This window comes from Anopheles coluzzii, chromosome X (assembly GCF_943734685.1).
Source record: "Anopheles coluzzii chromosome X, AcolN3, whole genome shotgun sequence".
Lineage (NCBI taxonomy): Eukaryota > Metazoa > Arthropoda > Insecta > Diptera > Culicidae > Anopheles > Anopheles coluzzii.
In genome coordinates, this window is record NC_064669.1 from 1,847,780 (window position 1) to 1,862,523 (window position 14,744).

Below are 14,744 nucleotides of genomic sequence, written 5' to 3' on the forward strand. Positions count from 1 at the left end.
GCTAAAGGGGACACACGCGGAGGCGCACCAATCACACACACACACACACACACACACACACGAAACGCACACACTACGCGAATGCACCCTGGAGCAGCAGCAGCAGCACGTGTAGCACAGGACAGCACGGGACAATGGTCGGCTTGGCTCTGGCATTGCAGCTGCACCCCGGGCTGTGTGGTACGGCCGAGCGGTTCTGGGGTTCGTTTCCGCTTGCGCGTCTCCGGCCGCTTCCCTTCCCATTCGCCCGTCCGTCTCATCGCCCCTGCCTTCGCTACGGCAGTGCAGGACACATCAAATTCAGTCCAAGGTTCCAACCCCAGTTCTACCTTTTTTTTTTTTTTTTTTAACCCAAGCTCCATTCGCGTTTTAGAGCGGGTGGGGACGTGTGTATGAGACGTCCGCGACCGCCGCCACCACCGTTCGCTTTCTCTTTCATCTACAAACCACACCCGGGTCCTCTCCACGAGTACATTAACTATACTCCTTATGCCCCGTGTCTGCCTCCAGTTCGCTCATCGGGCTCGCTGCTCAACCGCACGCGGGTTGTACGCAGGCTCGGGAACACCCCGGGGGAGATGGGCGAAGGGCACGGCGGGATCCCCGATCCGTCTGATGTCGACCCCAACCTCATAATGGTGCCCGCCGGGCGGCAACAACCAACCGGCGGCGACGGAGTCAAGCTCAAAAAATCAGGTAACCAGGGCAGCAAAACATCAAAGGCTCGGTTGCGCTTGGTGCCCGCCGCGTGGGTATGAGGAGAGAGCGGGACACGCAGAAAGAGACAGAGAATTCCGCTTTTCAATCTACCCGTGAAAACGGGGGCCGTCTTGGTGGTGTTGCCAGAGTTGAGGCATCGCCCCGGAGCGTCTGCGAGGTATCGGGTGGGCCGCCACGACGTATGCGCAGTTTGCTGTGCGTGAGTGAGTCTTCAGCATTGCATCGCCGACCAAGCGACCAAGCTGGACAGCGCGTAACGTCCTCTGCCCGGTCTGGGACCGGCGGCTGTTTTCCCACCAACGCACACGGTGCGGCTATGTGCTTGCTTTTCATTTCGTGTGCCCCCTGGAGCAGTCGTTGGGAAGACCCCGATCCAGACAACAGGGGGCAGGGACGTGCTGGGCCGGGCTTCTTCTCAAAGCCATCGATTTCCCGTCACCGGACGGCGCGATGTGTTTTCTTAGGCGCGGTGTGTATGTGTGTGCCGTCGCTGGAAAATCAAGCGCCAAGCGACGAACACGTTCGGAGAAGCGTTCGAGTGGTGCAAGCCATTGATTGGTTGTTGTTGGCTGTGTGCTTTCTAGCCCAGACCGTGACCTAATGAGGCACTCATCTTGTCGGCACTGCCTGGTGTGTGTGTGTGTGTGCTGCCGTTCAGTCCTGCCTTTCCTTTGTCTTGGACTCGGACTCGCTGCTAAACCAGCTGCACAGAGGGAGCCGCTTTGTACTCCGAAATAGACGTTTGCGTAGCGCGCGATGGCTTTCGTTTCTATTACGAGCTGCATTAAAACTGTTCCGAGCTGTGTCAGGTAAAGTTCGACAAAGTGCACAGGGGAAGCGATGAAAAAGCAGGCGGGAAAACTTGAATCGCTTCCCTCGGCTTGGATCGTTTCTGTCCTTGCGCTGAATATTCTGTCGCGCTTTGTTGCAACTCAACTGAAACATTCGTTTGCCACTTGAAATTGAGGTGTGGGGGGAATGACTACGGTTGAGGGGCACCGGGGCAAGGTAGGACGGTGCGAGCGCCGTTTGCAGCGAAAGTTAGTCGGCAGTCTTTCCTTTTTTTTCATATTTCCTTTCATTCTTCAACGTCATCTTCCAACTCCAACCCCTCCATCCCATCGTATGACCAAACAAACCCTCCTCCCCTCTCCACTGCCACGATTTAACCCCCCCTCCTCTTCCTCCTCCTCCTCCTCTTGAGAGTAGGGGGGAATATTGCACGCGATCCGGCACAAAGGACCAAGCGAATGTTTCCCGGGGTTTACTGTAAAAAGATTTCTTCTCTGCACATTCCGGTACCGCGCGCGCCTCTCACACTTTTCCAACCCACCCATTCCATAGGGAACTTCTGCACTCCCATACACGCTCCCCTCCCATTCGCTGCTCGCCATCAACGAGGGGGAGCGTTACCCTTTGCTACGCTTGCTGTGCTGCATAGAATATTGAACAAACAACATTCCGGCGCGTGTGCGAGGAGCGGTCGGTGTCGTCGTCTCCTGCGGGTGAAACACCAGGGGAACACACACACACACACATACCCCTTTGGTGGTGGTTTACCCCTTTCGCGTTCGTGAAGATTAGGACATGAACATGGACGGATTGGACGTGGAGATATAATAATGTAGTGCCATTCACCGGAATCGGCTCGTAATCCGATCGAGACACGAGAGCGTGAGAACCTGGGCCAATCGTGCCGCGAACAACTCTTGGGTGTGTTGGGTTGGGAGGGTAAAGGTGTTGTGCAGCAGAGGGTGAATATGAAGTAAAGTAGTGAAAAGTGCGCCGAGCGTTGTTTGACACCGTTGGGGATGGGAAACGGTTCACGGCCGGGCTTGTAGGAGCCGGCTCGTCTACCCATTCGACCACTAGACTGCCCCGCTAGTGGGGCGTTAACTCTTGATGCTATTCAGCCAGTCGAACAGAAAGATACAATTTTATGTGCGTGACAGATTGTCGCAGCTGTATTTTAGTAAAGCTACGCAGCTTGTTACTTGGACTTTGATTGTGGACTTTGATTGTGGCCCTCGAGGGGCATCAATTTTACTTTTTTTTAACTTTAGTTTTCAGGCGCTAATCTTCGTGTAAGTGGAAATATAAATCGGCATTAGCTTCAGTCGTTTACAGACATTGACAAACAGCGAAAGACTACTCAAAGTCTCGTACACACCTAACCCTCCTAATACTCATTTGCTATTTCCTCCTTCTCTTTATGCCTTTCGATCGCCGTCATACTAAAGTATTCAATTATTCTATGCTACATTTACACACACAGATACACACACACACACACACATCCAATCCAGAAAAGGCCTTTTTCGCAGTTTATGAAAGCTCCGAGCGAGTTTCGACGTCGTTGGAAGGTAAATGAACCTGATCACGTCCCTCTTGGCTCTCTGTCTCGCTTTGCCCTTTCCAAAACCTCAACGCTGGTAGGAGTAATAACTTCGCCATCCTGCTTCCTCTCATGCAGTCCATCCACGTGTGTGTGTGTGTGAGCTAAGGTTTCCGTGTTACGTGGCGTACCCCGTCGTGGTCTAATTTACATGGCGAGTTGTAAGCCCGCGAGGATGAGCAACCCCACGAACGAGCTACCCAGCCCTGCGCCCTGGAATTCCTCGTGTCACGGCAGCAATGCGGGCAAGGGGTTGCTATTCGCACTGCTGCCATTTCCCACGGATTGATAGGTCGCGTTGCGAGGCAGGATGTGCCGGACTGTCTTAAAATAGCTCCTGGGCATTGTTGCCCATTCCGAGCGAGCGAACCGTTTGCTTTCAAAAAGAGCGCGCCAGAAAGTTTGACAGCTGTCAAGCGTACTTGTTGCAAAGCGTTGCATCGCGTTCCCTCGCAGGAACTTGTCAATCCATGGACCAGAAGTTCCCTCCCAGCAACCGCGTGACAGTTTTTTTTTTTTGGTTTTCGTGTGGTTTCGTGCCTCTCCGGGAGCGGGGAAAGGAAAGGGCGTTGGTGGCTTTGATTTATATTGTTTCTATTTGTTACTACAAATAAATAAATACATCACGCGAAACACACGAACTCGTTACGTTTGCTGCTCCTCCCATCGCTCCCCAGGCGCATGGCGCTAGCGGGACACTGCTTTGGATAACACGAACCTCCCGCCACGCTTCTTTGTGTTTGTGTGTGTGTGTGTGTGTGTGTGTGTGGATTGTACACCCCACGTGGCAGTTACAAATGTCATCCGCAGGATCGAAGGAGGTCACACAATAATCGGAACAAGCAAAAGGACCTGGTACAAAGAAAAACGAAAAACGGGAAATCCATTAACCCCAGCGCGCATCCTTTTTGAGGCTATGGCATACGCTAAGGCTCGCCTAGACAAGGGGGTGGGGGGAGTTGCTCGCTTTGGATCCTGATTTATGGACGACTCGTGTGCCGCCATCCCCTTCAACTGCTGCTGCCCTACTAACACAAAAAGACGCCCCATTTTATGTTTCGAAAGCGCTCGTTCGTTGCGGTTTTGTGGCCAACCTAGTTTGAAGCGCATTGACAGGGAATTTGGAGGGGGGGGGGGGGGGAGGGAAGGCATGGTTGGGACATTCGTTTCGGGAGATTTTAATTGAGTGATAGCCTAGTATCACAGCCGGGAGTCGGTGGTCGCTTACCTTCGTTGAGGTTCAAGGGTGCGTCCATCATCGTGCTTCTCGGGAGAGGTGTTGCAGCTAAACGGCAGGATGTTGCAGGATGGTTGGGATGTTCGGGAGATCTCTTTATCTGGCCGGCATTCTACCTACGGCCGGCTGGAGACACTGCAGTCCACGCGGTGGCACCTCTTAGCCATCTCTGGTGCGCCCGGGCACATCAATATCGCTTCGTTTGACTCGCTGATCCGACCGTGAGGTTGCTGTGGTTGATCGGAGACCTGGACACGAGGACACTACTGGACACACCAGACACTCTCTCACTCACACACTCACGCGTTCTGAAGATGTTAGTCGCACCGCTATCACAGTGTGACAACCCACGTGCGGTGAAGGGAAGTACGCACACGCACCAGCACCGAGAGCACCGATCCAGATGCAAACGCTGCGGACCGTTGTGACGTCTCCGCACGCTGGGATGGCTACCGTGGTACTGCCAGCGTGCCAGAGCAGTGCCTGGTCCCTGGTGCTGTGTCCTGCTGCGGTAACGCGGTGTGTTGCTTTGCCACTGGATGCCACTGACTGACGAAGACCCGCCGCCAACCGTTACCATCCCACCGCTTGCGCGCATCTCTCCTGTGCGGTTCCTGCCACTGAGAGTGTGGTGAGCTTTCGAGCAGAGTGGCAACTTGCGTGGCAACCACCACCACGACCCACACTGCGCACTGTTCTCGCTCGCGCAACGCACGCGCTGCTGTCTCTATCTTGCTTTCGTTCCGGCGTACCCAGGCCAGACCTCAGCTACTGCCTCGTGTTGGACAAACTTCCTTCTTTTTTTTGTCGCTCGGCTCTCTCTCCGGGGGTCCACCACCTGGTGTGGTCTGGGCCACCGCAACCACCTGCAGGGCAAATGGGGCTGGAGCAGCTTACGCGCGTGTGTGTGTGTGTGTCCCGGAGGTGGGGAAAGGATGGGACGAAGACACGACCGCCAGTGTCGACACGCGCTCGTCCGTGTCGTGCAAAAGACCTCGCGTATGCTTTGTGTCTCGCGTCGCATTTTGGAAGAAGCTTTGTCCGGAAGGAGCAACCAAGCAGGAAGAAGAACAAGAAACAGGCTGACACAGGACACAAAGAACGCTGCCGGGGTGTGGGTGTGTGTGTGTGAATGTCGAGGGCTTTTGCATGTGGCATGTTGCCGAGACACTGTTGACGTGTCGTGTCGGCATCTGGGGCCGTACGCGAAGATGACGTATGGGGTATTTCCAACCAGCGACGACCAGTCATCGCGGGCGCAGTGCACGCGATCGGGAGATGCGGGTGACCTGCGAGGACTTTGTTCATTAGCTTCCCCGCAGGGTTAATGGAAGATACTGGCACGCAAACCAGATTTTTGGGGTTCCGAAATCCTTGATCCCGTGGCCGGCATCGTACATCTTCGCCAAGATATTGGGGTCTGAAGTTTGAAGATCTTCGTGCGAACCTTGGATATCCTTGGGCTCTAAGTGTACCGTAAAGGTAGGTCACGATAGCAGCAACTACAGCGCTTTTTTATCTTCTACTCTTCCCTCTCTGGATGTCTCTCGCTGGATGCGCCTGCCCTCAGGTAAGGTGAACGAACCCAACCGGACCGCCCCGAGAATGCTCCTTCAGGGGCGAAGTCATCCGGTCTAGATTTATTGGTGGAGCTATAAATATTGCTGGAATGTACCATTGTACGTCCAACATCGGGCACTAATCGGTGGAGTACCTCCACGCTTCCCGTATTTCTCTCGCTTGTTCGTACTCTCTTTCTCTCTCTCTCTCTCTTTCTCTCTGCTCGGAGAACCCTTTCTTTGGGCGCAAAATGGACCCAGAGCAATGCAAAACTTCTCCCCTAAACTAGCACAAAGTCTTCGCTTGATCAATAATATCTGCGCCACCTCTCTCCCCCGTTTCAAGCAGGAGTTTGGGCTCTACTCGGAAATAAAAAAGCTCTCGCATCGAAACACGCCTTCACCCCACACACACACACACACACACTTTTTTGTGTTACGAAGTGAGCCCTGCCTGCGTTGTTGATGCGGACGAGCGACGATTGTGGGCGCAAACCATTCCCAGAGTCCTTCGAGTGAGGTCCCCAAAAAATTGTGAGAGCGTTTTTTTTACTTTTTCGCTACTGCGGGAGGCATTTCCGAATTTCCTTGCGCGCGCGTGTGTGTGTGTGTGTGTGCGTGTCGGCAGAACGGCAAACGGTGGCAACGACAAAACCGCGTTAGAAGTAAATAGAGACCACCCCGAAAAATCGCGGTCCGTGTGTGTGTGTTTGTGTGTGTGTCGTTTACATAATAAATCTCGGTCGCCCCAAGGTCTCACTCAGGTCCGTGTGGCGCGTCCGAAATGGAGCACCAGGGAGACAGCAGCAGCAGTCGCGCCAACGCGCAGGTAACGTGTAGGTGGTTACGTAGCGTTACGAAGGGTTTCCAAAAGCGTTAGCGTTGTTTTTTTTGGCACTTCTGGAGGCTGTTTCTAATTTTCTAATTTCATTTTTTTTTTGTTTCTCTCTCTCTCTCTCTCTCTCTCTATTCCCTTTGTTGGCAGCACTCCAAGAAGGCACGCCGCACGATGGGACACACGGTGCAGGTGGCAGTCGCCACCCTCAACCAGTGGGCGATGGACTTTGAGGGGAACGTCGAGCGCATCCTGCTATCGATCAGGCTGGCCGCCGCGAATGGCGCCACCTACCGTACGGGGCCGGAACTGGAGGTTAGGTAAGTATCGGTGGTGCACCCACCCGGTGGTGCGACCTTAGTCACTTTCTGTAACGGCTGCCGACGCTCGTATTTGCAGCGGGTACAGCTGCGAGGACCACTTCCACGAGCCGGACACGTACCTGCACTGCTGGGAGGCGCTGGTCGAGATCATACAGTCGCCCTGCTGCCCGCCCGGCATGCTGATCGACGTGGGCATGCCGGTGCAGCACCGGAACGTTGCGTACAACTGTCGCGTCGCGTTCCACAACGGGCGCGTCGTGCTGATCCGGCCGAAGATGACGATGTGCGACGATGGCAACTATCGCGAGACGCGCTGGTTCTCGCCGTGGACGAAGGAGCGCCAGACGGAGGAGTACCAGCTGCCGCGGTTCGCCGCGCAGGCGCTGGGACAGGAGACGGTACCGATCGGCGATGCGGTGATCGCGACGCTCGACACCTGCCTCGGGTACGAGATCTGCGAGGAGCTGTGGAACCCGCGCAGCAAGCACATCGACATGTCGCTCGCCGGCGTCGAGATCATCGTGAACGGCTCGGGCAGCTACATGCAGCTGCGGAAGGCGCACATCACGGCGGATCTGATACGGAACGCGAGCTACAAGGCGGGCGGCGCCTACCTGTTCAGCAACATGCGCGGCTGCGACGGGCAGCGGGTGTACTTTAACGGCTGCTCGGCGATCGCGCTGAACGGGTCGATCATTGCCCGCGGCCGGCAGTTCGCGCTGAGCGAGGTGGAGGTGACGGTGGGCTCGTTCGATCTGCACGACATCCGGGCGTACCGCGGGGCGCTGCGCTCCCGCAGCTCGGTCGCCGCCTCGGCCCCGGCCTACCCGCGCATCCAGCTGCCGCTCGAGCTGGCCGCCTCGGACCGGGACCATCCGGGGACGCCGGCGAGCAGCCCGCTCGGCGAGTGGGTGTACCACCGGCCGGAGGAGGAGATTGCGCTCGGGCCGGCCTGCTGGCTGTGGGACTATCTGCGCCGGTCCGGGCAGGGCGGCTTCTTTCTGCCGCTCAGCGGCGGCGTCGACTCGAGCAGCACCGCCATCATCGTGCACTCGATGTGCCGGCTGGTGGTGGAAGCGATCGGGCAGGGCGACCGGCAGGTGCGGGACGACTGCCGCAAGATACTGGCCGATCCGGAGTACGTGCCGGCGAGCGCGGCCGAGCTGTGCGGCCGGCTGCTCTTCACCTGCTACATGGGCACGGAGAACTCGAGCCGCGAGACGCGCCAGCGGGCGGCCGCGCTGGCGGCGCAGATCGGCAGCTCCCACCAGGACATTGGCATCGACGGGGCGGTCAGCGCGCTGCTCGGCATCTTCCAGCTGGCGACGGGCATGCGGCCCCGCTTCCGGGCGGCCGGCGGCTGCCCCCGCCAGAACCTGGCCCTGCAGAACATCCAGGCCCGGACGCGCATGGTGCTGGCGTACCTGTTCGCGCAGCTGATGCTGTGGGTGAGACAGCGGCCGGGCGGTCTGCTCGTGCTCGGGTCGGCCAACGTGGACGAGGCGCTGCGGGGGTACATGACCAAGTACGATTGCTCGTCGGCGGACGTCAACCCGATCGGCGGCATCTCCAAGATGGATCTGCGCCGCTTCCTCGCCTACGCGCAGGTCGAGTACGGGCTGCCGATCGTGGCGGAGATAGTGGCGGCCCCGCCGACCGCCGAGCTGGAGCCGCTGGTCGACGGTGCGATCGCCCAGACGGACGAGGAGGACATGGGGCTGACCTACCAGGAGCTGAGCGAGTTCGGCCGGCTGCGCAAGCAAGCGTTCTGCGGCCCGTTCAGCATGTTCTGCAAGCTGGCGGCGGCGGCCGTTGCCGACGGCAACCGCAACCCGCGGGAGGTGGCCGACCGGGTGAAGCACTTCTTCCGCTGCTACGCGATCAACCGGCACAAGATGACGGTGCTGACGCCGTCGTACCACGCGGAGTCGTACAGCCCGGACGACAACCGGTTCGATCACCGGCCGTTCCTGTACCGGGCGAACTGGACCTGGCAGTTCCGGGCGATCGATGCCGAACTGGAGCTGCTCGCCAAGCACCAGGCCCGGCTGGAGGAGGAGCGGGCGAAGGACGGCGCGGCGGCGGGCGGAGCAGTGGCGCCCAACGGGGCAGGGAGCAGCAGCAGCGAGCCAGCGTTCTTCTCCGCCGGTGGCAATGGGGGGAACAATGGTGGCGGTGGCCACATGACCACGGCGACGAGCGCGTACCAGCTCGTGCGGCAATCCAGTGGCCTCTATCTGGCCGGTGTTGGTGGTGGTGGTGGTGGTGGTGGCGGTGGGGTCGGCACGGGCGGTGCCGACGGTCCCGGCCAGCTCACCGTCGGTCTGACCAAGTCGCACAGCAGCGGCGGCTACAGCCGGATGCATTCCAGCGTGCTGGGCAAGATCAAGGACCGTACCGGTGTGCCTGTGTAAAAAGGGAAGGGAGGCGAGAAGGAGGAGGAAATGCTGCTACACCCACGCCAAATCACATCCAACCGACAGAACAAACGCCGCCCCCTTCCATCTCTTACCAAGGGTGCCTCTCCAGTGTAACAATAATGACGACGAGCGCGGGTGTGCGATGGGGCGAGGGGCGCTATTTTATTCTGCATTAGATGCTAACGCGTGTAGTTCCTATTGGTGGATTGAGGTAATAGAACATAATACATTTAAAAAACATACACACACACAGTGTGGTCAAAGTAGAGAAGCGCGCGCGCACCTTCTTAGCTGTAGTGTGGAGTTGTCTCGTCCGGGTTGCCTTCAAGTCCGGTGCTAGTGAGATAGAGAAAGAGCGAGAGAAAGCAAGAAAAAGAGAGAGAGAGAGAGAGAGAGAGAGAGATCTCACGGGGACACTAAGAGAGAACGAGTGAAAACGAGTGAGATAGGAGAACGCACACATATCCTTAAGGAGGTTATGTGGAAAGCAGGAAAGGAAGAAGAAACACACACACACACACACACACACACACACACACACACACACACACACACACACACACACACACACACACACACACACACACACACACACAGATGAAGTCCATCCGGAGCGCTCTACTACTAAGCAAACCAGTTTTCCAGAGCACTGGCGTAGTTTGCGCTTTTCGAGACGGAAAGATTCTTATCGAACAGTAACCCAATACACACACACATGCAGAAAAGGAAAGCATAATAACGGCATTAGTTTGGTGTGCGGTAGAGCATTAGCCACCACTTCCAGCCGCCCTGAAAAGGGAACGGACGTGTTCGTCACAGTAGCTCGTCGCCACATTCGCGTTGTTTCGTCGAAACCTCACCGCGCCTAGCTCTTACGCAGTAGGTGCCAAAGCAGCAATTTGCCTGGCAGATAGTACACAGCTAGCTTACTTTTAAATAACGCGTGCTCAACACTAAACCCAAAACCAAAACAAACATTCACCTTACGCATTAGCGCTAGATCGGCACCTCCTGTGCGCCTGTTCGTAGGCAATCCGCGCTGTGTGCGCTTGCCGCACGGCAGGCGTTTGCAAGCACCGGCCCGAAGCAAACACGGAGCGCGGAGTGCGCGTTGCATACGCTGCAGGCGCTCCCAGCAAAGCGGGACCTAGTGGCACGTGTTGCTGTTGTTTTTATCTTTTTTTTTTTGTTTATAATTTTTATATCGAGACGATAGGTTAAGTACGCACGCACGGGAATTGTCGGGAGCTGTTTATTCGAAAACCGGCGCTGTGGTGTAGTAGCTCAGGTAGTGGTACCGTGCAACCGCGAACCAAGCGTTCCGAGACAGAGAGGGAAAGCACGACAAAAAAAATAAAAAAATAAATAAAAATAAAACCTCATACTCCTCAAGTACGGCAAGTTACACGTAGCGTCTTCTGGTTTAGCGATAGGTAGTAGTAGTAGTGATAGTAGCAGTGTGGTAGTGTGCAGTTGGTCCCGAAATCGCTCACGAGAGCGCACACCGACACACACACCCACACGGGCCAGGCTCGCTGCCATTCCCTCTCCGCACACCCGAACGCGACCCGGGCATGGTGCGTGAGGTTGGTGGGCGGTCGTTGCGTTTTTGTTTCCCCCCCCCCCCCCCCCCATCCCATCGTTCCGCTTTTTCGCGGATGGGGGGAACACGGCGGGTTTTTTTTTGTGTTGTTCTATCGTGTTAGATAATGGTCTTTTTAAAACGGAAAACGAGGGATGAAAAACTAGGGAATTGAAGGGGAGGGGGCGGGAGGAGATTTAAAGTTACTAACACACTAACCGCGCACCGTTTGCATACAAAAAGAAAACTTCTTATTCAAACCGTTAGAACGGCGGGTGGCGGGGAAGAACGCGACAAATAAATAATACGAGAAGAAAAAGAGAGAGAGAGAGAGAGAGGAGGAGAGTGAAAAAAAAAATCGAACGAGAAAGTAAATACATCTTCACAACTTACGGGAACAAATCATAATTCTAAGGTCGTTTGAAGAAAACAATCGGAAAAGGCGTAGCGGTAATTTTACTGTATGAACCAACAAAAAAAATTAAATAGATAAACCACGCGAAACACTTTAAACGGAACGTTAGTGCGTTTACGAAATGCACTTAAAACAAAGCGCACGCAACCACCTGTCACAGCTCTCACACACACACTCGGCATTAGAGAGACGTTTAAAATGAACGCTGTTGTAGAATAAGCGAACGTAAATGAACAGTAAAAAAAAAAAAGTTCTAGATACACAAAAACCGCGCTAAGCACATCCCACACACACACACACACTCTCTTTTTGGCTTTATATATAATTCTACTAATAGTTACGGTGTGTGTGTGTCTTGTTGTTACGGATGCGACGTTTCGCTCCCTGGCCCAGTACAACACGCGAACCCTCACACACACACTCTATCACACGAAGTCAGTCATCAAATCGTAGTAGTTTAAAATGCAATTTTACTAACGAAGACAAAAATAAAGAAACAAAACGAAACACACGGAAACACTCCCCCTGCAAACCGTAGCCGATGCTTTGTGTCGATGCGTTTTTTTTTAATTCATTTTTCTGTTAAATTTTGTTTTAATATCACTCAGTGTTCAGGGCGGGGGGGGGGGTCGCAAATTTGCAATTTTTGCGTTACGTAATTGATGGATGACGCCTTACGATACTTTCAACTTTAGTCCACGGGGAGGTCCGATGTAGTGATGGGTAAAGTTGGCAAAAATCCGGAGTTGACTCCGATCCGACTCCGATAAATTCGGAATCGACTCCGGAAGGTAGGTCCGCGCTGCAATATCCGGAGTCGTTCGGAATCGTCCGGAGCCGTACGGAGTCGCCCGGAGTCGCCCAGAGTCGGAGTCATCCGGAGTCATCCGGAATCGTTCGGAGTCGTTCGGAGTCGTCCGGAGTCGCCCGGAGTCCGAGTCGTCCGGAGTCGTTCGGAGTCTTTCGGAGTCGTTCGGAGTTGTTCGGAGTCGTTCGGAGTCGTTCGGAGTCGTCGGAGTCGCTCGGAGTCGCCCGGAATCGGAGTCGTCCGGAGTCGTTCGGAGTCATTCGGAGTCATCCGGAGTCGTTCGGAGTCGTTCGGAGTCGTCGACTCCGGACGACTCCGAACGACTCCGACTCCGGGCGGATCTAGTGGTTCTATTTTGCCGGAGTCGGAATCGAACTAACAATAGTCGGAGTCGGATCGGAGTCGTGGGTGCGCTCCATACAGCACATCACTAGGTCACGGGAGCGTAGGTCCAGTCACCCAGTCTTACGGAATCAATGACTACGGAAAGTAACAGGAATTTTCGAAACGGACCCAACGATACCGACCCCACGCAGTGCCCCAGGACAACGATCAAAATGGGCTCATGGAGCGTACGTACTCTTAGCAAAGCCGGACCGAAGTGACCGAACGTAAGCATAATGCATACCGAGCAATGCAACAACGGCATGAAACGCGGGCACGCGCAGAGGAATGGCTCAGACGCGAAGAGAAAAGAGGCGTACGGACCAACACGACAGTTTTACCAAGCGATGGCAGATCACCGAAACAACGTTGTACCTAAGGTAACCTGCTGTCGCAACAAGGATGGAGATCTGGTTAGTAACCAGCCAGAGGTACTTTCGCGGTGGGCTCAGCACTTTTAATGAATCACTCAACGACCGGGTTAATGAACAGCTAGAGGCTTCACTAGCAGATAGTGTCATGCTACTGCCACCTAGCATAGGAGAAACACGAAAGGATAACCGTCGGCTGAAAAATAACAAGGCACCCGGAACCGACGGAATTGCAGCTGATCTGGTCAAGAATGGAGGCGCACGACTAGAAAACGAGATTCATCAAACGGTTACTGAGGTGTGGGATAGCGAATCGATGCCTTGGGATTGGAATCTCGGCATCATGTACCCCATGTACAGGACAGACCCCATGTAGACAGAATGGGCTGGAACTGCAGGGGTATTACGGTGTTGAATATAAATCTAAAGTCTATAAAATATTCTCCCTGATCCTTCAGATTCGCCTTGTCCCGCACGTTGAAGAGATAGTCGGAAACTATCAAAGAGGATTCCGAAACGGAAAATCAACCACTTTACCATGCGGCAGATCTTGGAGAAGATGGCTGAATACAGGAATCTCGGCCAAACCGATAAGGCTAGTTAGAATGACTATGGCCAACGTCACTTGCCAGTGGGAAGGTGGATGGAAACACTCAGGGCTTAGAGAGGGCCATCCGCGACTCGAGGGTGGAGACTTCGGGAATCATCTTCTATAAGTCAACCCAGACCCTGGTATACGCTGATGATATAGACATCATTGGTCTGCGGCTCTCCTATGTATGCAGAAGCATATCAAGGGATCGAGCAGGCGGCAGAGAACCTCGGATTGCAGATACACGAGGCAAAGACCAAACTGATGGTGGCAGCATCAGCTACCCTACCAACAACAAATCTAAACTTACGTAACCGTGACGTACAGATATCGAAGGTCAGCAATAGCAATAGCATTGTAGTTGACGCTGGCTGCCAACCGGTCTTTCATCTGATTTCTGAGAAATCAGTTCGCCTTAAAGAACCTGTCGCGACGGACGAAGCCTATATACTACCGGTACTCACATACGCATCTGTGACATGGACACTGTCCATATCTGACGAAACCCTGTTAGTCGCGTTGGAGAGGAAGATGCTCAGAAGGATACTTGGCCCCGTATGTGTGGAAGGACAATGGTGGAGCCGTTATAATGACGAGCTATACGAAATGTACGGCGACCTCACTGTCGTGCAGCATATCAAGCTGCAGCATATCGCCATGCTCCGGTGGGCTGGCTATGTTGCAAGCATGATAACGGACGACCCAGCCCGTAAAGTCTTTTTAGGCTGTCGACAAGGATAGAGGAGGCGTAATAGGAAATGAAAAGATGGCGTGGAGGCGTCCGCCATTAAGGCCGGGATAATGGACTGGGGGGATCGCAAAGCAGTTGTAGCGCCGGATGTAAAAAAGTAAGTGGTAACATGGCAAGATCGCTAGAAATTAGAATTTTGCGAGGTTAGTGCGATAATCCAATCTTTCTAGATGACCAATCTATCTGCTATCCAGCGCGCTGCATCTACGTCTTTCAGCATATTGTAATGCATAGTTTGTAAATTCTTTTCCTGTTTACCAGCTTACCAGCATACACTGCTGACTCTCAACGAAAAATTTTCGGAAGACTAGAAAAAAATAGAGGTGAACCTCCTCATCAACACAAACTGGAG

General features: G+C 54.6%; 2 protein-coding genes across 6 annotated transcripts in view; one reads left to right on the plus strand and one right to left on the minus strand.

Annotated features, from left to right (window-relative positions):
* LOC120959045 (cytosolic carboxypeptidase Nna1-like) overlaps window positions 1-5,861 on the minus strand; it is a 32,803-nt gene extending 26,942 nt beyond the window's left edge. For both annotated transcript variants that reach the window (XM_049605638.1, XM_049605636.1), the window contains exon 1: window positions 4,344-5,861. In XM_049605638.1, the coding sequence (XP_049461595.1) occupies window positions 4,344-4,374 (31 nt within the window). In that variant the 5' untranslated portion in view covers window positions 4,375-5,861. The remainder of the gene's footprint in view (window positions 1-4,343) is intronic.
* The window catches only part of LOC120959055 (glutamine-dependent NAD(+) synthetase), a 39,537-nt gene extending 27,514 nt beyond the window's left edge, over window positions 1-12,023 (plus strand). For 3 of the 4 annotated variants that reach the window (XM_049605643.1, XM_040382217.2, XM_040382209.2), the window contains exons 3-4: window positions 6,897-7,066; window positions 7,146-12,023. In XM_049605643.1, coding sequence (XP_049461600.1) covers window positions 6,897-7,066; window positions 7,146-9,483 — 2,508 coding nt within the window. In that variant the 3' untranslated portion in view covers window positions 9,484-12,023. Of the gene's footprint in view, window positions 1-6,547; window positions 6,741-6,896; window positions 7,067-7,145 lie in introns of those variants that run through there. The other variant, XM_040382201.2, reaches the window with a different exon arrangement.
* Window positions 12,024-14,744: the final 2,721 nt, after the last annotated feature.